At 51.7% G+C, this 20,191-nt stretch overlaps 8 protein-coding genes and 1 long non-coding RNA gene across 9 annotated transcripts; 5 read left to right on the top strand and 4 right to left on the bottom strand.

The window, feature by feature from the left end:
- The first annotated feature begins 37 nt into the window (after positions 1 to 37).
- On the top strand, positions 38 to 1,623 carry LOC107324400 (uncharacterized). Its single transcript, XR_014941239.1, has 2 exons — positions 38 to 108; positions 807 to 1,623. It is a non-coding gene; the product is annotated as an uncharacterized LOC107324400 (long non-coding RNA).
- A 1,845-nt stretch (positions 1,624 to 3,468) lies between these two features.
- LOC146751757 (claw keratin-like) lies at positions 3,469 to 4,279 on the bottom strand. Its single transcript, XM_085533613.1, has one exon. It carries the CDS (start codon positions 4,277 to 4,279, stop codon positions 3,899 to 3,901), a length of 381 nt encoding a protein of 126 aa, XP_085389739.1. The 3' UTR covers positions 3,469 to 3,898.
- Positions 4,280 to 5,532: 1,253 nt separating this feature from the next.
- On the top strand, positions 5,533 to 6,241 carry LOC107324394 (claw keratin-like). The gene has a single exon (XM_085533612.1). The coding sequence runs from the start codon at positions 5,549 to 5,551 to the stop codon at positions 5,927 to 5,929; it is 381 nt and encodes a 126-aa protein (XP_085389738.1). The 5' UTR covers positions 5,533 to 5,548; the 3' UTR covers positions 5,930 to 6,241.
- Positions 6,242 to 7,947: 1,706 nt separating this feature from the next.
- Positions 7,948 to 8,645, bottom strand: LOC146751756 (claw keratin-like). Its single transcript, XM_085533735.1, has one exon. The coding sequence runs from the start codon at positions 8,643 to 8,645 to the stop codon at positions 8,265 to 8,267; it is 381 nt and encodes a 126-aa protein (XP_085389861.1). The 3' UTR covers positions 7,948 to 8,264.
- A 1,556-nt stretch (positions 8,646 to 10,201) lies between these two features.
- Positions 10,202 to 10,873, top strand: LOC146751755 (claw keratin-like). The gene has a single exon (XM_085533736.1). It carries the CDS (start codon positions 10,206 to 10,208, stop codon positions 10,584 to 10,586), a length of 381 nt encoding a protein of 126 aa, XP_085389862.1. The 5' UTR covers positions 10,202 to 10,205; the 3' UTR covers positions 10,587 to 10,873.
- A 1,690-nt stretch (positions 10,874 to 12,563) lies between these two features.
- LOC107324404 (claw keratin-like) lies at positions 12,564 to 13,408 on the bottom strand. The gene is made up of 2 exons (XM_085533732.1): positions 13,386 to 13,408; positions 12,564 to 13,286 (listed from the first exon to the last, which is right to left on the bottom strand). Exon 2 carries the CDS (start codon positions 13,263 to 13,265, stop codon positions 12,885 to 12,887), a length of 381 nt encoding a protein of 126 aa, XP_085389858.1. The 5' UTR covers positions 13,266 to 13,286; positions 13,386 to 13,408; the 3' UTR covers positions 12,564 to 12,884.
- Positions 13,409 to 14,506: 1,098 nt separating this feature from the next.
- On the top strand, positions 14,507 to 15,144 carry LOC107324398 (claw keratin-like). Its single transcript, XM_085533734.1, has one exon. It carries the CDS (start codon positions 14,523 to 14,525, stop codon positions 14,901 to 14,903), a length of 381 nt encoding a protein of 126 aa, XP_085389860.1. The 5' UTR covers positions 14,507 to 14,522; the 3' UTR covers positions 14,904 to 15,144.
- A 1,729-nt stretch (positions 15,145 to 16,873) lies between these two features.
- On the bottom strand, positions 16,874 to 18,643 carry LOC107324399 (claw keratin-like). Its single transcript, XM_085533731.1, has 2 exons — positions 17,692 to 18,643; positions 16,874 to 17,592 (listed from the first exon to the last, which is right to left on the bottom strand). Exon 2 carries the CDS (start codon positions 17,569 to 17,571, stop codon positions 17,191 to 17,193), a length of 381 nt encoding a protein of 126 aa, XP_085389857.1. The 5' UTR covers positions 17,572 to 17,592; positions 17,692 to 18,643; the 3' UTR covers positions 16,874 to 17,190.
- Positions 18,644 to 19,168: 525 nt separating this feature from the next.
- LOC107324396 (claw keratin-like) lies at positions 19,169 to 20,117 on the top strand. Its single transcript, XM_015884375.3, has one exon. The coding sequence runs from the start codon at positions 19,169 to 19,171 to the stop codon at positions 19,547 to 19,549; it is 381 nt and encodes a 126-aa protein (XP_015739861.2). The 3' UTR covers positions 19,550 to 20,117.
- The last annotated feature ends 74 nt before the right edge of the window (positions 20,118 to 20,191 follow it).

Raw genomic sequence — 20,191 nt, 5'->3', positions numbered from 1 at the left:
CTGATCCGGGGCATGGCCACGCTCTGGGCGGGATTTCTGCTCTATAAAAGCCCACACTGCTGAGAGCTCTGCATTCACTTCTCCTGCCTTAGCTCCTTACACAAGTGGGTAAGTCAGAATGGGTTTAGGAGAGCTAGTAGGAAATGGAGAGAGGTGTTTAATTCTTTTTCTCTCCCCTCCTCTACTCCGGTCTCTTCTCATCACTGAGCTGCGGGTGCTATAGATTAACACACTGGGAGGACTGGGATTTGATGAGTGTTATTTATACTTAAGAGATTATATTTCTTCCATGTGTTTTCGTTAGTATTTCAGTGTTTCAGCCCTGTGCATAGCTTAATATGTTTTCTCTCCCTTCTTCTCCCATCCCTTCTCATCACTGAGCTGCTATAGATTAATGCACTGCACTGGGAGGACTGGGATTTGATGAGTGTTATTTATACTTATGAGAATCATTCTTCCCTGTGTTTTCATGAATATTTCAATGTTTCAGCCCTGTGCATAGCTTTCTTTCCCCTTCAGATCTTCATCTCAGTGAAGGACAGTCCTGTTTATCCCCTGATGGCTCCCATTCAGTGCAGGCAGCAGTGGGGCTGGGTGGGAAAGCTCCCCCAGCAGTGCAGGATGGAGTGCTATGGGGAAGGCAGGATTCAGAGTCAGAGCTGAACAACAGGCCAGCGAAGAGAAGGAGTTTCAGGCAGCGTGCCTGGCTTTGCTGCCTTTCTCTTCCCCACTGCACGTTCGCAGCGTTCATTGGTGATAATGTTAGGAGCATCGCCTGACGGGCTTTGTGTTTCCTTCTGTTCCAGGCTCGCCTCCCTCCACCTCACCAAGATGACTTTCTACTACCAGAACCAGTGGGACGATTCCTGCTACTCCCCGTGCAGCTACGGCAGCGTGTACAGCTACCGCACCTACGACTGCGGCAGCCCCTGCGGTTACCGCAGCTACGACTGCGGGATCCCCTGCGGGTACCGCGGCTCCTGGGGGCTGAGCGGCTACCGGGACTGCTACCCCTCCTACAGCTCCCGCTGCTATTCCCCGTGCTACACTCGCTACAGCCGCCGCTACAGCCTGGGCAGCTGCTACCCCTGCTATAACTACTAAAGGAACTGATGGGAACTGGATCCATGGGGCTGTGCTATAGAGATGGCTTGCAGAAGCTCCGAGTCCGGAACAGCGATGTGAAGCAGTTCCTAGGAGCTCAGCGTTTCTGTTGAACTTCTTCAAATGTTCTTCTAAATTTTTCTTTTGTTTTCTTCTTTCCCTGCTGTCTCCTTTGCTTTGTGTGGGTCTGATGGTGGAAAGGAAGCAGGGCATGACATAAGCGTGGACAACTCATTTGCACCTCTTTCATTAATGAAATCCGGAGTGCTGAGCCCTGATCTTCCTCTAGATATGTTTCTCACTTCACCCCTTTAGAAGTTATACCAAAGAGAATCATCCGATCCGCTTGGACTCCCTCAACAAAGTGAAACAGTTTGAAACTGATAGCCAATGGCACCAGCAAAACAAGGTGATTTTCAGCATAAAGTCATCTCTGCTTGTATTCCTTCTGCTTCTACCTTCTCTTTTGCATTGGATTGTGAGCTTTATTCTTATTAAAAATGTTACAGCATTATAACACCTCGTTGGTTTTTTTTTTGCTTTCTGACTCACATGTATGCAGTTTTATTTCCCACCTCAATCCATTTTGATAAGTTTTCCTGAGATATACCGAGCCCTGTAGCTTTTATGTAGCTTTTCACATCAGCAAACGCTTGGCATATTAATGACGACCCTGTAGTACTTCATCACATGAAGAAACCCATTGTGGCATTTCCTAGGTTTGGGAATATCTCCTTCAGTTTTCCTATGCATGGCAATACATGCACAGGAATTGGGGGTAACACCACCAGCACCACGTCTCAGTGATTTACAAATGCAAGCAAACCCATTTAACAGGTGGTTAAGCCAGGAATTAGGAAGGAAAATGCCCTTTTTCTGGGCTGGTTTTACGCCGGCAGAGCTGATTTGTTACAGAGCAGAGAATCTCTCGCTTTCCGTTCACCTCATTAAGAGCTCGTAAAGGCAAGTGTTAGCAAGTGTTATTGCGAGGCTCCATTTGAATGACAATGAATTGGCACGAAGCTCCCAGGCTGCAGCATCACACAGATGTTAATAAGGCGAGATCCCTGACGCAAACCCCAAATGACTGTTGTTCAGGACATAAGCACCTAACTGGCAGCAGCAGTAACCTCTTAATAGTACGATGCTGTAACAGTCTGGGCTGAGAACAGCAGGCAAAGTGCTTTGAAATCCCTATTAAACCCTCGGACCTTTGTTGTGAACGTAATTGCCCTCCTTTGAAGGCACACGCAGGCACTTTGATGGCAGCAGAACAAGAGGAATTGGATCTCAATTGTGTTCTGGTAAACCCATATCCATGAGTGTGAACATCACTGAACACCTTCCAAAGAAGAACTGTGGGTTCTGCTTTCAGCACAGCCCAGAACGGATCTCCTTTCGGCTTTTGAGCAGCTTATTTCTGGGAAGGCACTGACTGTGATGCCTGACACGTTTATTACTGGAGCGTGGTACGGATTGCTCCCCAGCCTGCATCTTATCATTGAGGTGGATCCATTTGGGCCTAGCTGGTCATAATTTCAATGTTTCAATATCTAAAAATACAAAATGAAATCCAGAGAGTTACTGTTGTGATACTAAATAAGATCTGGAAAGTATTGAGCATCTTACAGTGATGAAGTAAGAGGAGGTGTTGGCTGGAAATAACCACCAATACTAAATCTTGGTTGTTCTGCAGGACTCAACCAGGAATATGATTAAAAATGATTGAAGTTTCTTCAAAATCAATGCATTTAGTTGCCTTACTTTCCCTCTCAGAAGTCTTAAAGTAGGGCTAGAAAGAAATCCATCTTTCTAGGGTGGAAGAACAAAGCCAATAATTGTTGGATCTATTCTAGTTGCATTAATAATGAGCCACGTTTTAATGGTGAAGGCTATAAAGCCCCATCTCAAACGAAGCATATATTGAAATGCCTCACTATGCATGTTTGAAGTGACTCCTATTCAATAAGGAAGCACATAATGAGAGCAGTATGCATTTAATACGGTAATAACACACTCTGAGAGCACAAAGAAAATGAGAACTGCTTTGAACTTCACAGACTACGTAGTGTGAATAAATCTTGGGGATATTGCACATTTCTGGTTAACAAAACGATCTCCTGGGAACAAAATCATTCAATGATGTTTTTTAATGCAAAATCTCTGTTGATATTAATGAGGTTAATACCTTGTTGGCATCTCCTGCGTGCTACAATGCAAGGGTGTAAAAAACAGAGCATTGAACCTTCACAGAGTGCATTCTGATCTCTAATAATGGGACCTGAGTTTCATTACCAGAAACTTCAGAGCCAATGTGGAACATGAGAAGAGCAAATACAAACAAATTGACCAAAAGCCAAGATGTGGATGCAGTACAGATTCTTTATTGCAAATGCAGAAGGCAATAGACAGTGACACAGAAAACAGCACAACACAGAAACAATGAATTGCAGTCGTGCAAACCACAAGGCTGCAGCAAGTCTCCACCCAGGGCTTCACCCTGGAGATTCCCCTTCATAATGTTGTTCAGGAGGCTCAGAGCTGGTCAGAGTGGGAGTATATAAGTATATATATAAGTAGAGGGGAACTTGTGGAGGCAATGATGGAAACCCTGAGCCCTCTAGTGCAGATTTGAAAGGCTGCACTGAGTAAAAAGCAAGGAGCAGTAAATTAAAGTAACTGCTTTGGTGCAGCCAAAAGAGGGATGGAAAGCTGCATCTGGTGGTAGAAGAGATGAGGAGGTATCTGTGAAGACTCAGCAGATGCAGCACTGTACTGTGTGGATATCTGGGATTTAGCAGGGCCCGCAGCTGCCCCCAATGGAACTGTAGCCTCGGCGAAAGCCACCAAAACCACAGCTGCCAAAACCTCCATAGCCCCCAATGCCCCCAAGGCCATAAGAGCCTCCATAGCCTCCCAGGCCTCCAAAGCCGGCACTGCGTCCAAAGCTGCCACCCAGGCCTGCTCCGATGGCGGGGACTCCTGCTGAGCCAACTACAGCGTTCTGCGGGAAGGAGCTGAGGATGGGCCCGGGCATGGTGATCATGGTGGCCGGGGGTTGGATCAGCACAGTGGAGTCAGGGCACTGGCGCACACAGGCCTCGTTGTAGCTGTCAGCCAGCGGGGCCGGGGCGGCCACACCGCAGGCAGGGGCACACAGGCTGGAGCAGGACATCTTCCACGCAAGCAAGGAGTCCTGCAAAGGGCAGCCAGAGTGAGGAAAGGCTCGCGGAGAGCCCTAGGGAAGAATGGAGGTGGGAGAGAGCCCTGAGAAGCCTCTGAGAGCTGCACTTACCCAGGAGATGAGGGGAGTCAAGTGGAGTCAAGAAGCTGGATGTTGGACTGCAAAGTGTTCAGCTCTTTTATACCTGTCTGAGACAGCCTGGGGCTTTCACGTGTTGACAGCGGTGGCAGAAGCCTCAGATAATCACAGAAGAAAGCCAACACGCTTCATGACACTCCATGTGTGATGCAGAACAATTATATCCCTCATCGATGGAGTTATTGGGGTGTAAGCATGCCCTGGAGAACAAGAAGGTGATGAGTGGCACAGGTGATTACAAGCAATTACATGAAAGCCCACACGCTGCTGATGCTGACCTCAGGACACCTGTAAACCCCAATGTGTTCCTAATCCCAAACTTTGTCTATGGGATTGGCTCACAGGTATCCTGCAGACAAAGCACTTTGCAATCCTGCTCACAAACACCACGTCTGTCATTACCTTCATTAGCTCTGTTTTATGGGCTGGGGAACTTTGGACAAAGTGCTGAAGTGATCCCACCCTCCTGGTTCAGCTCCCAAACAATTGCCACCACCCTGCAGTGGCAAAGACTGGGACGCAATTGGGTTGGGACATCAGGAGTATCCCTGTTTGTTGCCCACCTCCCTGCCCAGTTCTGCATGGGGCATTTCTGACTCGCATGCCAAGGATAAATCTGTGGCTGTGATGTTTTTGTGCATTAACGTTCACATCCCATGGCATTCAGAACATACCGGGCCTTATTGGTCCAAAACACATCAGCAAGAGCAGCAACTTGCCATTGACATAATTGTGTATTGATATGTGACCATACCATCTTCTTCATTTTCTCAAAAGCATGTTTTTGCTTCAGTGTACCCAGTAGGAAGGGAAATAATTGCTCTGCATCTCTTCTAGTGTGTCATGATGAGTATTGGCTTTATTTCACGATTATCCGGGGCTTCTTCCACCACCGCCCTCCCATCTATGCCCCAGGCTGTCTGGGACAGGTATAAAAGAGCTGAGCACTTTGCAGTCCAACATCCAGCTTCTTGACTCCACTTGACTTCCCTCATCTCCTGGGTAAGTGCAGCTCTCAGAGGCTTCTCAGGGCTCTCTCCCACCTCCATTCTTCCCTAGGGCTCTCCGCGAGCCTTTCCTCACTCTGGCTGCCCTTTGCAGGACTCCTTGCTTGCGTGGAAGATGTCCTGCTCCAGCCTGTGTGCCCCTGCCTGCGGTGTGGCCGCCCCGGCCCCGCTGGCTGACAGCTACAACGAGGCCTGCGTGCGCCAGTGCCCCGACTCCACTGTGCTGATCCAACCCCCGGCCACCATGGTCACCATGCCCGGGCCCATCCTCAGCTCCTTCCCGCAGAACGCTGTAGTTGGCTCAGCAGGAGTCCCCGCCATCGGAGCAGGCCTGGGTGGCAGCTTTGGACGCAGTGCCGGCTTTGGAGGCCTGGGAGGCTATGGAGGCTCTTATGGCCTTGGGGGCATTGGGGGCTATGGAGGCTTTGGCAGCTGTGGTTTCGGTGGCTTTCGCCGAGGCCTGAGGTCCTTCGGGGGCAGCTGCGGGCCCTGCTAAGCACAGCACTGCGTCCAGCCACAGTTGAAGGAGAGCTCTGGAGAAGCCCCAGCACATCCCTACCTGACTCCATGAGGATGGGCTCCCCTTCAGCATCTCTCAGCTCCTCTGTTTGGATGCCTCGTGTACACACAGGGTCCAGCTCTGTCTTCCTCTACTCCACATCAGCTTTGCTTTAGGACTCATGACTCTGTGATGACACCACCATGTGCTGGCTGCCTGCTCCTTTCCATCTACCCTCTTCAAGAAGATGGGTACAGCCTCTGCACAGGGGCTGCCTTTCAGTCACCTCCCTCAATCATGGAACCTGCAATAAAATCCATCTTGCATCACAATTTCCATCTCCGTGTTTTCTTTCACCCCTCTTCTATCCCCACTTCCCACTGTAGCCACAATGGGGCCATCACTGCCAGTTTACAGGTGAGCCTTCTCAGGATCACTGTGGGCACTGCCCATGTTCTTCTCACCTTCCCTGGGCCCAGCAGCTCCAGTAGGAGCTTCCCCAGGTAGGCTCCATACAGTGCCTTCAGTACCTGCTCCCACATCAGTGCTGTCACTCACTTCTCTGCCCCTTGTTCCTGCTTCCAGCAGATCATTAAGGACTCTTGGCCCCATACAAAACTCAGTGTCTGCTGATGATTGTCTCTATAGGTGGCCTTTTGTGATGTGGTGTCTGTGGATAGACCTGCAGACTTCTAAAGGGTAAAAACAATTCCAGAGACCCCTGGGATGTCATTGGGATGAGGAAGGAGAGTCGGAGACTCTCAGCATCCTTGTATGCAGTTTCTTAAGATTCCCTCCTGCTCCACTTCTTTCCAAAGCTCCATATAGTATCATGGGCAGTGATTTTCTCCAGGATTGCTCAGAAACAAATTGATAGCAGCTGTGAAAAACAGCTCTGCCTGAGCAAGACAGTGCTTCACTCTACCCAGTGCAGTGAATGCAATGCTGGGCCTATGGCTGCCCTTCATCTAACACAAAGCTCCTGCACCCAGGCCATACAAAACACCCACCCATATCAGTGTGATTGGGCCCAGCCAGGACATCACACCAGCAGAGCATCAGTCACCACATGGCACACCAAAGGAAGCAAAACATGAGGTTCGGCTGAGCACCATCACTCAGGAGCCAGCAGAGAGATGTGGAAGGCAGGGAGATATTCAGGTGAGAACAAAGGCAATGGAGGAAGGACAATTTTCTGCTCAGCCCATGCAGGAAACCTATGGCAGCTCCTGACATTTTGCTGCCTTTTCACCCTTCCTCATCTTCTCAGATGCTGATGCAGTGTGTTCTCCTGAGGTCCCCAGCAGTGACCAACCTGCTGCCCCACTGCCCACCTGAATGTCTCTGGCAGGAATCACAGCTGCACAAGAGCAGCACACAGTGGATGGTGGAAACAGAAGATATCTGTGGGGAAAAAAAACGACATGAATAGAGGAGGGACTCTAAACTCCGTCTCAAGACTTTGTGCTCCCCAGGTCAGATACCTGTGCTCTGTTCATGGCTATGAGGGATACATTGGGAACATGGGGTGGTCCATCCCTTACTCCCTCCAGTGCCCCTCCAGGAGCTGAGCACAGGAGCACAGTCAGCAGATGGCAGCAGCCATGTCCATGCACTGCTTGTCTCCCTATTTACTCTGACTTCCATGTGTGATCAGTGGCAGGGCAAGAAAAGGAGGTGAAACAAGGCATGGAGAGCCCTGGATGGGCAGAGGATGAGGCAGAGGCTCTGAGGGACATCCATTGAGTGTTAACATACTGCAGTGATGTTTGTTCATGAGGTGTCATTGTACCTATAGGAGAAGAGAGGAGGCTGAGTGTGATGTGCTCTGCAAGACCCTCTTTGGACTGTGATTGTCAGCAGTAATGCACTGCCCCAACTGCCAAATGTCCCACAGGCAGTGCTGTGGGAGCAGCTCACAGCCTAGAATCAGAGACTATGAGATGTGGGGAAGTAAGGAAGGAGAATGAAGATAAAAACACTGGAGTCAAGATTGCATTGTAAGATAGCTTTTATTGAAGATAAAGGGATGAAGGGGGGAAATGGCAGAAGGGCAGCCACTGGCCAGAGGCTGTCCTTGTCTCCTTGCAGATAGCAGAGGAACAGGAGCTGGCAGACCAGATCAGGGCTGTGCCATCACTGGTAAGCCAGTCCAGAAGCAAATATCAGGCATAACAAAGAAAGACAGAGCTGGTCCCCATTGAGGTAAGAGGTGTCCAAGCTTCAGAGACCAGCGATGCTGAAGGGGAGCCCATCCTCACAGTGTCAGGTAGGGATGTGCTGGGGCTTCTCCAGAGCTCTCCTTCAACTGTGGCTGGATGCAGTGCTGTGCTTAGCAGGGCCCACAGCTGCCCCCAATGGAACTGTAGCCTCGGCGAAAGCCACCGAAACCACAGCTGCCAAAGCCTCCATAGCCCCCAATGCCTCCAAGGCCATAAGAGCCTCCATAGCCTCCCAGGCCTCCAAAGCCGGCACTGCGTCCAAAGCTGCCACCCAGGCCTGCTCCGATGGCGGGGACTCCTGCTGAGCCAACTACAGCGTTCTGCGGGAAGGAGCTGAGGATGGGCCCGGGCATGGTGATCATGGTGGCCGGGGGTTGGATCAGCACAGTGGAGTCGGGGCACTGGCGCACGCAGGGCTCGTTGTAGCTGTCAGCCAGTGGGGCCGGGGCGGCCACACCGCAGGCAGGGGCACACAGGCTGGAGCAGGACATCTTCCACGCAAGCAAGGAGTCCTGCAAAGGGCAGCCAGAGTGAGGAAAGGCTCGCGGAGAGCCCTAGGGAAGAATGGAGGTGGGAGAGAGCCCTGAGAAGCCTCTGAGAGCTGCACTTACCCAGGAGATGAGGGGAGTCAAGTGGAGTCAAGAAGCTGGATGTTGGACTGCAAAGTGCTCAGCTCTTTTATACCTATCTGAGACAGCCTGGGGCATAGATGGGAGGGCGGTGGTGGCACAAGTTGCAGAGAATTGCAAAAAAAGCAAACATGTTTCATGACACTCAAGGAGTGATGCCAAGCAATTATTTCCTTCTCCATTGGATACACTGAGGAGCAAACATCCCCTGCAGAAGAAGGATGTGATGTTAAGATTATCTGTTTACATCTAATTACATGACATGTCATGTACTGCCAATGCTACCTTTATGGAACCAATAATCACTGATGCCTTCCTAATCCCAAAGTTTGTCTGCATGTAAGAATCACACAAATCTTGTAAAGGATGCACTTTGCAATCCTGCTTGCAAATGGAATGACTATCATTACCTGCCTTTTATGGGCTGGTAAACAGAGGTGGTGGATGTTTGAGGAAAGAGAGGAAGCGATCACACCCACTTGAGACAGATCCCAAACTTGTATTGTCTTCCCTTGCTACTTGCAGACGTTCAACTGAGAAGGCTGAACATGACTTAAACCACATTCTCTTTTCCTTGTCTGCCCTATGCATCCTCCATCTCATACATCCCCAGCACCAGACCCTACTGATCCCCAACATTTGACCAGCTTGACATTTGTTGCTCCTGATTTTTCAATGCCATCAAGTGGATTAGGCACCCCTAAATACATTAAACCTTCAATCAAAGACAACGTGCTCGGGATGGGCTCTTGAATACCACCCTGACAGGATCCGCATCTCATGCTGGTATGAGTAGATGGTAGGAATGGGGCCTACAAAGGCAGAGGGGATTTTTGATCAATCCTCAAGAACTTCAGCTTTCCAGCCAGCGAAGGAGATGTAATGACAGGAGCTCTGGCTGTAAGTGCAGCTGCAAAGAGCACATACAGCAAAATGGCCAAGAATATTCCAATCCCTAAGAATGCAATGAGGAGCACCCTATGGTTTATGAGGGTTGTTAGTTCAGATTCAGCAAAGCATAGAATTTAATGTAATATCATTTAAAGTCTTATCCTGCCCATCATGTCAGCGTTTGAAAAAGCACGCTTACCATACCATGCTTCCGATGATGATATAATGAATATGCATCACTGCTTGTGTGTCATGAAACGTGACGGCTTTATTTCATGATTATTGGGAGCTTCTGTCACCACCGCCCTCCCATCTATGCCCCAGGCTGTCTCAGATAGGTATAAAAGAGCTGAGCACTTTGCAGTCCAACATCCAGCTTCTTGACTCCACTTGACTCCCCTCATCTCCTGGGTAAGTGCAGCTCTCAGAGGCTTCTCAGGGCTCTCTCCCACCTCCATTCTTCCCTAGGGCTCTCCGCGAGCCTTTCCTCACTCTGGCTGCCCTTTGCAGGACTCCTTGCTTGCGTGGAAGATGTCCTGCTCCAGCCTGTGTGCCCCTGCCTGCGGTGTGGCCGCCCCGGCCCCACTGGCTGACAGCTGCAACGAGGCCTGCGTGCGCCAGTGCCCCGACTCCACTGTGATGGTTCAACCCCCACCCATCGTGGTCACCATCCCCGGGCCCATCCTCAGCTCCTTCCCGCAGAACGCTGTAGTTGGCTCAGCAGGAGTCCCCGCCATCGGAGCAGGCCTGGGTGGCAGCTTTGGACGCAGTGCCGGCTTTGGAGGCCTGGGAGGCTATGGAGGCTCTTATGGCCTTGGGGGCATTGGGAGCTATGGAGGCTTTGGCAGCTGCGGTTTCGGTGGCTTTCGCCGAGGCCTGAGGTCCTTCGGGGGCAGCTGCGGGCCCTGCTAAGCACAGCACTGCGTCCAGCCACAGTTGAAGGAGAGCTCTGGAGAAGGAGAAGCCCCAGCACATCCCTACCTGACACCATGAGGATGGACTCTCCTTCAGCATTGCTGAGGTCTCAAGCTTGAACACCTCGTACCTGCACCGGAACCACCTCTACCTTCCTCTGCTCCATTTGATCTTTGCTTCAGGACTTGCTGCCCTCTGATGATGCAGCCCAGCTCTGGCTGCCTCCTCCTCTGTCTGCCCTATTCAAGGAGGCAAGGACAGCCTCCGGAAAGGGGCTGCCCTTCTGCCTCCTCCATCCTCCCCCATGGACCCACAATAAAATCTATCTTGCACCACAGTTTTTATCTCTGAGTTTTCCTTCACCCTTCCTATGTCCGCAGTTCACACTGCAGCTGCAGAGTCCCCTTGGGGCCATTTCCAGTATCTCCCAGATGAGACTTCTCAGGAGCCCTGTGGGCAATGCCCCCTCCCCTCTCACCTGCCCTTGGCTCTATGGCTGCAGCAGGAGCTCATCGCATCCAGGCTGCATATAGTGCTGACAGCACCTGCAGCACCTTTAGAGCTCTCTGCCTCTCCTCTGCTCTGCTTCCTGCCTGCTGCAGCCCAAGGAGAGCTCCAGGATAACAGTGAGCTCAGTACCCACTATTGAGTGTCCCTGTAGGTGGCTTTTGGGCTGTGTGGTGCATGGTTGGTAGTACAGCTTCCTAATGGGCAAATGCCATGTCAGAGCATCCTGAAAGCCATTGCAGCAAAGAAAGGAGGCTAAGATTCCCTCAGCAACCTTGTCTCCAACCTCTCAAGATTGTCTCCTACACCTCTTCTTCCCATAGCATCATGTACCACCAACATAAAGAGTTATTACTAACATTTGGCTCAGAAGAAATTCCACAGCTGTTTGGGCACATGGCTCTGCCTGAGCAAGACAGTGTTTCACTCTGCTCCATGCAGTGATTGCAATGCTGAGCCATTGGCAGAGCTTCATCTCACACAAAACTCCTGCACCCAGGCCCTACAGAGCACCCACCAACGTCATTGTGATGGGAACCAGCCACCACATGACACACCAAAGGAGCAAACCATGAGGTTTGGCTGAGCACCATCAATCAGGAGCCAGCAGAGAGATGTGGAAGGCAAGGAGAAATTGAGGAGTAGCCAATGGCAAGGGAGGAATGATAATTTTCTGTTCAGCCAATGCAGGATTCCTATGGCTGCTCCTGACATTTTGCTGCCTTTTCACCCTTCCCTGTATTCTCGGTTGCTGTTGCAGTTTGTTCAACTGAGGTACCCAGCAGTGACCAACCTGCCGCCCCACTGCCCAGCTGGAATTCTCTGGCAGGAATCACATCTGCACAAGAGCAGCACACAGTGCTGGGATGGGGGGAACAGAAAATTTTGGGGGAAGGAAGAAACATAAAGAGAGGAGGGACTCTAAACTCTGACTCAAGACCTTTGTGCTCCCCAGGTCAGGATACCTGTGCTCTGTTCAGGACTGTGAGGGATACCTTGGGAACATGGGGTGGTCCATCCCTTATGCTCCTCCAGGAGCTGAGTAAAGGAGCACAGTCAGCAGATGGCAGCAGCCCTGTCCATACACTGCTTGTCTCCTCATTTACTCTGACCTCCAGATGTGATCAGTGTCAGGGCAAGAAAAGGAGGTGAAAGAGAGCTTGGAGAGCCCTGGATGGGCAGAGGATGAGGCAGAGGCTCTGAGGGACATCCATTGAGTGTTAACGTAATGAAGTGATGTTTGTTCATGAGGTGTCATTGTACCCATGGTAGAGGAGAGGAGGCTGAGTGTGATGTGCTCTGCAGGACCCTCTATGGACTGTGGTTCTCAGCAGTAATGCACTGCCCCAACTGCCAAATGTCCCACAGGCAGTGCTGTGGGAGCAGCTCACAGCCTAGAATCAGAGGCTGTGAGATGTGGGGGAAGTAAGGAAGGAGAAGGAAGATAAAAACACTGGAGTTGAGATTGCAGTTTAAGAGAGCTTTTATTGCAGATCTAAGGGGTCAGGATGGAGGTGGCAGAACAGCTGCTGGCCAGAGGCTGCCCTTGTCTCCTTGCAGATGGCAGAGGGACAGAAGTTGGCAGCCGGATCCGGGCAGCATCATCTCAGGGCAGCAAGTCCTGAAGTTAAGGTGAAGCAGATCAGAACAAGGCAGTGCAGGTACGAGGTGTCCAAGCTCCAGAGACTAGCAATGCTGAAGGGGAGTCCGTCCTCATGGAGTCAGGTAGGGATGTGCTGGGGCTTCTCCAGAGCTCTCCTTCAACTGTGGCTGGACGCAGTGCTGTGCTTAGCAGGGACCACAGCTGCCTCCGAAGGACCTCAGGCCTCGGCGAAAGCCCCCGAAACCACAGCTGCCAAAACCTCCATAGCCCCCAATGCCCCCAAGGCCATAAGAGCCTCCATAGCCTCCCAGGCCTCCAAAGCCGGCACTGCGTCCAAAGCTGCCACCCAGGCCTGCTCCGATGGCGGGGACTCCTGCTGAGCCAACTACAGCGTTCTGCGGGAAGGAGCTGAGGATGGGCCCGGGCATGGTGACCATGGTGGCCGGGGGTTGGATCAGCACAGTGGAGTCGGGGCACTGGCGCACGCAGGCCTCGTTGTAGCTGTCAGCCAGCGGGGCCGGGGCGGCCACACCGCAGGCAGGGGCACACAGGCTGGAGCAGGACATCTTCCACGCAAGCAAGGAGTCCTGCAAAGGGCAGCCAGAGTGAGGAAAGGCTCGCGGAGAGCCCTAGGGAAGAATGGAGGTGGGAGAGAGCCCTGAGAAGCCTCTGAGAGCTGCACTTACCCAGGAGATGAGGGGAGTCAAGTGGAGTCAAGAAGCTGGATGTTGGACTGCAAAGTGCTCAGCTCTTTTATACCTGTCCCAGACTGCCTGGGGCATAGATGGGAGGGCGGTGGTGGAAGAAGCCCCGGATAATCGTGAAATAAAGCCAATACTCATCATGACACACTAGAAGAGATGCAGAGCAATTATTTCCCTTCCCCCTGGTTACAGTGAGGCAAAAAGGCAACCTGGAGAACAGCAAGGGGATGAGCGAGTCAGGTGGCTTTACACAATTACTTCAGAGGCAAGGTGCATCCTACATGTTAAAAACCAATAACCGTCAATGTGCTCCTAATGACTTGTGAGATTCACACACAAAGACATCACAGCCACAGATTTATCCTTGGCATGCGGGTCAGAAATGCCGCATGCAGCACTGGGCAGGGAGGTGGGCAACAAACAGGGATGCTCCTGATGTCCCAACCCAATTGCGTCCCAGTCTTTGCCACTGCAGGGTGGTGGCAGTTGTTTGGGAGCTGACCCAGGAGGGTGGGATCACTTCAGCGCTTTGTCCAAAGTTCCCCAGCCCATAAAACAGAGCTAATGAAGGTAATGACAGACGTGGTGTTTGTGAGCAGGATTGCAAAGTGCTTTGTCTGCAGGATACCTGTGAGCCAATCCCATAGACAAAGTTTGGGATTAGGAACACATTGGGGTTTACAGGTGTCCTGAGGTCAGCATCAGCAGCGTGTGGGCTTTCATGTAATTGCTTGTAATCACCTGTGCCACTCATCACCTTCTTGTTCTCCAGGGCATGCTTACACCCCAATAACTCCATCAATGAGGGATATAATTGTTCTGCATCACACATGGAGTGTCATGAAGTGTGTTGGCTTTCTTCTGTGATTATCTGAGGTTTCTGCCACTGCTGTCAACACAGGAAAGCTCCAGGCAGTCTGGGACAGGTATAAAAGAGCTGAGCACTTTGCAGTCCAACATCCAGCTTCTTGACTCCACTTGACTTCCCTCATCTCCTGGGTAAGTGCAGCTCTCAGAGGCTTCTCAGGGCTCTCTCCCACCTCCATTCTTCCCTAGGGCTCTCCGCGAGCCTTTCCTCACTCTGGCTGCCCTTTGCAGGACTCCTTGCTTGCGTGGAAGATGTCCTGCTCCAGCCTGTGTGCCCCTGCCTGCGGTGTGGCCGCCCCGGCCCCGCTGGCTGACAGCTGCAACGAGCCCTGCGTGCGCCAGTGCCCCGACTCCACTGTGCTGATCCAACCCCCGGCCACCATGGTCACCATGCCCGGGCCCATCCTCAGCTCCTTCCCGCAGAACGCTGTAGTTGGCTCAGCAGGAGTCCCCGCCATCGGAGCAGGCCTGGGTGGCAGCTTTGGACGCAGTGCCGGCTTTGGAGGCCTGGGAGGCTATGGAGGCTCTTATGGCCTTGGCGGCATTGGGGGCTATGGAGGCTTTGGCAGCTGTGGTTTTGGTGGCTTTCGCCGAGGCCTGAGGTCCTTCGGGGGCAGCTGCGGGCCCTGCTAAGCACAGCACTGCGTCCAGCCACAGTTGAAGGAGAGCTCTGGAGAAGCCCCAGCACATCCCTTCCTGACTCCATGAGGACGGACTCCCCTTCAGCATTGCTAGTCTCTGGAGCTTGGACACCTCATACCTGCACTGCCTTGTTCTGATCCGCTTCACCTTAACTTCAGGACTTGCTGCCGTGAGATGATGCTGCCCAGATCCGGCTGCCAACTTCTGTCCCTCTGCCATTTGCAAGGAGACAAGGGCAGCCTCTGGACAGCAGCTGTCCTGGCACCTCCATCCTTACCCCTTAGATCTGCAATAAAAGCTCTCTTAAACTGCAATCTCAACTCCAGTGTTTTTATCTTCCTTCTCCTTCCTTCCCCCACATCTCACAGCCTCTGATTCTAGTCTGTGAGCTGCTCCCACAGCTCTGCCTGTGGGACATTTGGCTGTTGGGGCAGTGCATTACTGCTGAGGATCACAGTCCAAAGAGGGTCCTGCAGAGCACATCACACTCAGCCTCCTCTCCTCTACTATGGTTACAATGACACCTCATGAACAAACATCACTGCAGTATGTTAACACTCAATGTCCCACAGAGCCTCTGCCTCATCCTCTGCCCATCCGGGGCTCTCCATGCTTTGTTTCACCTCCTTTTCTTGCCCTGCCACTGATCACATTTGGAGGTCAGAGTAAATGAGGAGACAAGCAGTGCATGGACAGGGCTGCTGCCATCTGCTGACTGTACTCCTGTGCTCAGCTCCTGGATGGGCACTGGAGAGTGAAAGGGATGAACCACCCCATGTTCCCAATGTATCCCTCATAGCCATGAACAGAGCACAGGTATCCTGACCTGGGGAGCACAAAGGTCTTAAGTCAGAGTTTAGAGTCCCTCCTCTCTTTATGTCCTTTTTTTTCCCCCAGACATCTTCTGGTTCCACCATCCCAGCACTGTGAGCTGCTCTTGTGTAGAAGTAATTCCTTACAGAGAAATTCAGGTGGGCAGTGGGGCAGCAGGTTGGTCACTGCAGTGCACACTCTGCATTAATAACCAAGAACAGAGGGAAGGGTGAAAAGGCAGCAAAATGTCAGGAGCAGCCATAGGTTTCCTGCATGGGCTGAGCAGAAAATTATCCTTCCTCCATTGCCTTTGGCTACATCTGAATTTCTTCCCACTTCCCCACCTCTCTGCTGGCTCCTGATTGATGGTGTTCAGCCAAACCTCATGTTTTGCTTCCTTTGGTGTGCCATGTGCTGGCTGGGCCCCATCACACTGATATGGGTGGGTGCTTTGTGGGGCCTGGGTGCAGGAGCTTTGTGTGAGATGAAGCTCTGCCAAGGGCTCTGAATTGCATTCACTGCATGGGGCAGAGTGAAACACTGTCTTGCTCAGGCAGAGCCATGTGCCCAAGCTGCTGTGGAATTTCTTCTGAGCCAAATGTAAGTAATAACTCCCTGTGTTGGTGGTATATGGTGCTCTGAGAGGAGGAGGTGTAGGAGATAATCTTGAGAGGCTGGAAACAAGGTTGCTGAGGGAATCATAGTCTCCTTTCTTTGCTGCAATGGCTTTCAGGATGCTGTGACATGGCCTTTGCCCATTAGGAGGCTGCATTGCCAACCATGGACCACACAGCCCAAAAGCCGTCTACAGGGACACTGAAGAGTGGGTACTGAGCTCACTGTTATCCTGGAGCTCTCCTTGGGCTGCAGCAGGCAGGAAGCAGAGCAGAGGAGAGGCAGAGAGCTCTAAAGGTGCAGCAGGTGCTGTCAGCACTGTATGCAGCCTGGATGGGATGAGCTCCTGCTGCAGCCATAGAGCCAAGGGCAGGTGAGAGGGGAGGGGGCAGTGCCCACAGGGCTCCTGAGAAGTCCAAGCTGGGAGATACTGGAAATGGCCCCAAGGTGCCTCTGCAGCTGCAGTGTGAACTGCGGACATAGGAAGGGTGAAGGAAAACTCAGAGATAAAAACTGTGGTGCAAGATAGATTTTATTGCGGGACCATGGGGGAGGATGGAGGAGGCAGAAGGGCAGCCCCTGTCCAGAGGCTGTCCACATCTCCTTGCAGTTTGCAGAGGGACAGGAGCAGGCAGCCAGAGCTGGGCTGCATCATCAGAGGGCAGCAAGTCCTGAAGCAAAGATCAAATGGAGCAGAGGAAGGTAGAGGTGGTTCCGGTGCAGGTATGAGGTGTCCAAGCTCCAGAGCCCAGTGATGCTGAAGGGGAGCCCATCATCACGGTGTCAGGTAGGGATGTGCTGGGGCTTCTCCAGAGCTCTCCTTCAACTGTGGCTGGACGCAGTGCTGTGCTTAGCAGGGCCCGCAGCTGCCCCCAATGGAACTGTAGCCTCGGCGAAAGCCACCGAAACCACAGCTGCCAAAGCCTCCATAGCCCCCAATGCCCCCAAGGCCATAAGAGCCTCCATAGCCTCCCAGGCCTCCAAAGCCGGCACTGCGTCCAAAGCTGCCACCCAGGCCTGCTCCGATGGCGGGGACTCCTGCTGAGCCAACTACAGCGTTCTGCGGGAAGGAGCTGAGGATGGGCCCGGGCATGGTGACCATGGTGGCCGGGGGTTGGATCAGCACAGTGGAGTCGGGGCACTGGCGCACGCAGGCCTCGTTGTAGCTGTCAGCCAGCGGGGCCGGGGCGGCCACACCGCAGGCAGGGGCACACAGGCTGGAGCAGGACATCTTCCACGCAAGCAAGGAGTCCTGCAAAGGGCAGCCAGAGTGAGGAAAGGCTCGCGGAGAGCCCTAGGGAAGAATGGAGGTGGGAGAGAGTCCTGAGAAGCCTCTGAGAGCTGCACTTACCCAGGAGATGAGGGGAGTCAAGTGGAGTCAAGAAGCTGGATGTTGGACTGCAAAGCGCTCAGCTCTTTTATACCTGTCTGAGACAGCCTGGGGCATAGATGGGAGGGCAGTGGTGACAGAAGCTCCCAATAATCATGAAATAAAGCCGTCACGTTTCATGACACACAAGCAGTGATGTGATGCAATTGCATCTCTCCCCTTTGGAGAGTCTGAGGCCCAAACATGCTGTGGAGAACAAGAAGATGGAAGAGATAGATGGTAACATGCAATTATATTTAGTACCATCTGCTATTGATGCTCATTTTGTTAAACTTACCATCCCTAATATTTTCTTTATCTTCCATGCAATTGCATTATCACCTTTTAAAGGCAGCACAGCTCCAAATTGTTTTGAGCATCTTTAGGGAAGTAGGGAACATGAAACACCCCGTGTCTCACAGAAGCAATGTTTATGGAGGCTCCAGAATTCAACCCCAATTGCCTCCCAGCCCTCACTGGTGTATGTTGATGGTGGACAAGTGTGAGCAGCCCCAGGTGTGTGGGATAGCTTCATTTTTTACCCCCAATTCCACCTCTGTTTACCAGCCCATAAAGTGGAGGTAATGAGAGGTGTGCTGGCGGCGTGCTGCATTGTAAACTGCTTCATCTGCAGGACGCCTGTGACTCTTCGACATAGACAAAGTTTGGGATTAGGAACACTTTGGGGTTTGTTGGTGTTGTGAGCTCAGATTCAGCAGTTTGTGGTCCTTCATGTGACGTTGCATCAGTGTTCGACCCTCCCATCACATTCTTGTTCTCCAGGGCACCTTTGCTACTCAGTGTACCAGCAATGAGGGATATAATTGCTCCGCATCACTCCTTGTGTGTCATGAAGAGTATTGGCTTTATTTCATGATTATCTGGGGCTTCTGCCACCACCACCCTTGGGTCGATGCCCCAGGCTGTCTCAGACAGGTATAAAAGAGCTGAGGACTTTGCAGTCCAATATCCAGCTTCCTCCACTTGACACTCCATCTCAGCGTGGTAAGTCCACAGCTTCTGTCTCTCCTCAGTTTCTTAGCAGTGCTTTTGTCAAGTGCTTCTTACACTGGGGACTCTGACACTTCTCATAGTGTCTGCGTGAGATCATATATTTTTTCAGAAATATGGAAAGAATGGATATTTAAACTTTTAGGCATGGTGTTCTGAGCTTTCCAATGCAATTTTATGCTTTGCGCTCTCGGTGACTTTCTGTCTGCTTTCTGTGAGGGAGTTTTACTCCACCCTCTGGCTCAGCTGGTCTCATGCAGGAAGAGGAGGTGGTTTACACCAGCATTTCAAGTGAATATTGTACTTTTGCTCTGGCTGGATGATGTGATGCAGAGTGTATCCTCGAGCATATGCTCCAAATGCAAAACATTCACAAAGGATTTGTGTTCCATTTCTCTTATGACCTTGCATCTGCCTATTCTCACAGCTTCATCTCCTGAACCAAAGGATGTCCTGCTCCAGCCTGTGTGCCCCTGCCTGCGGTGTGGCCGCCCCGGCCCCGCTGGCTGACAGCTACAACGAGGCCTGCGTGCGCCAGTGCCCCGACTCCACTGTGCTGATCCAACCCCCGGCCACCATGGTCACCATGCCCGGGCCCATCCTCAGCTCCTTCCCGCAGAACGCTGTAGTTGGCTCAGCAGGAGTCCCCGCCATCGGAGCAGGCCTGGGTGGCAGCTTTGGACGCAGTGCCGGCTTTGGAGGCCTGGGAGGCTATGGAGGCTCTTATGGCCTTGGAGGCATTGGGGGCTATGGAGGTTTTGGCAGCTGTGGTTTCGGTGGCTTTCGCCGAGGCTACAGTTCCATTGGGGGCAGCTGCGGGCCCTGCTAAACCCCAGATATCCACACAGTACAGTGCTGCATCTGCTGAGTCTTCACAGATACCTCCTCATCTCTTCTACCACCAGATGCAGCTTTCCATCCCTCTTTTGGCTGCGCCAAAGCAGTTACTTTAAATTACTGCTCCTTGCTTTTTACTCAGTGCAGTCTTTCAAATCTGCACTAGAGGGCTCAGGGTTTCCATCATTGCCTCCACAAGTTCCCCTCTACTTATATATATACTTATATACTCCCACTCTGACCAGCTCTGAGCCTCCTGAACAACGTTATGAAGGGGAATCTCCAGGGTGAAGCCCTGGGTGGAGACTTGCTGCAGCCTTGTGGTTTGCACGACTGCAATTCATTGTTTCTGTGTTGTGCTGTTTTCTGTCTCATTGTCTATTGCCTTCTCTATTTGCATTAAAGAATCTGTACTGCATCCACAATTCCTTTTTGTCTGAGTTTGGTTTTCCTTTCGATATGAGTTTCATTTATAACTGAGCATTGATGTGAAACACCCAACAGCTCATGGGTTTGAGGGCAGGTTTAGTGATAGCTCCTATTTTCTCTCAGAGAACTCTTTTAAAATGAAGTGTAGGCAAATTGATAATAAATGATACACTTTGCTACTGCATGCAGATTATATATACAGAAC

The sequence above is a fragment of the Coturnix japonica genome, unplaced genomic scaffold (assembly GCF_054131305.1).
Source record: "Coturnix japonica strain WE unplaced genomic scaffold, WE-NBRP24 Scf062, whole genome shotgun sequence".
Classification (NCBI taxonomy): domain Eukaryota; kingdom Metazoa; phylum Chordata; class Aves; order Galliformes; family Phasianidae; genus Coturnix; species Coturnix japonica.
Note: the sequence above shows the minus strand (reverse complement) of the source record. Positions and strands in the feature narration are given on the sequence as shown.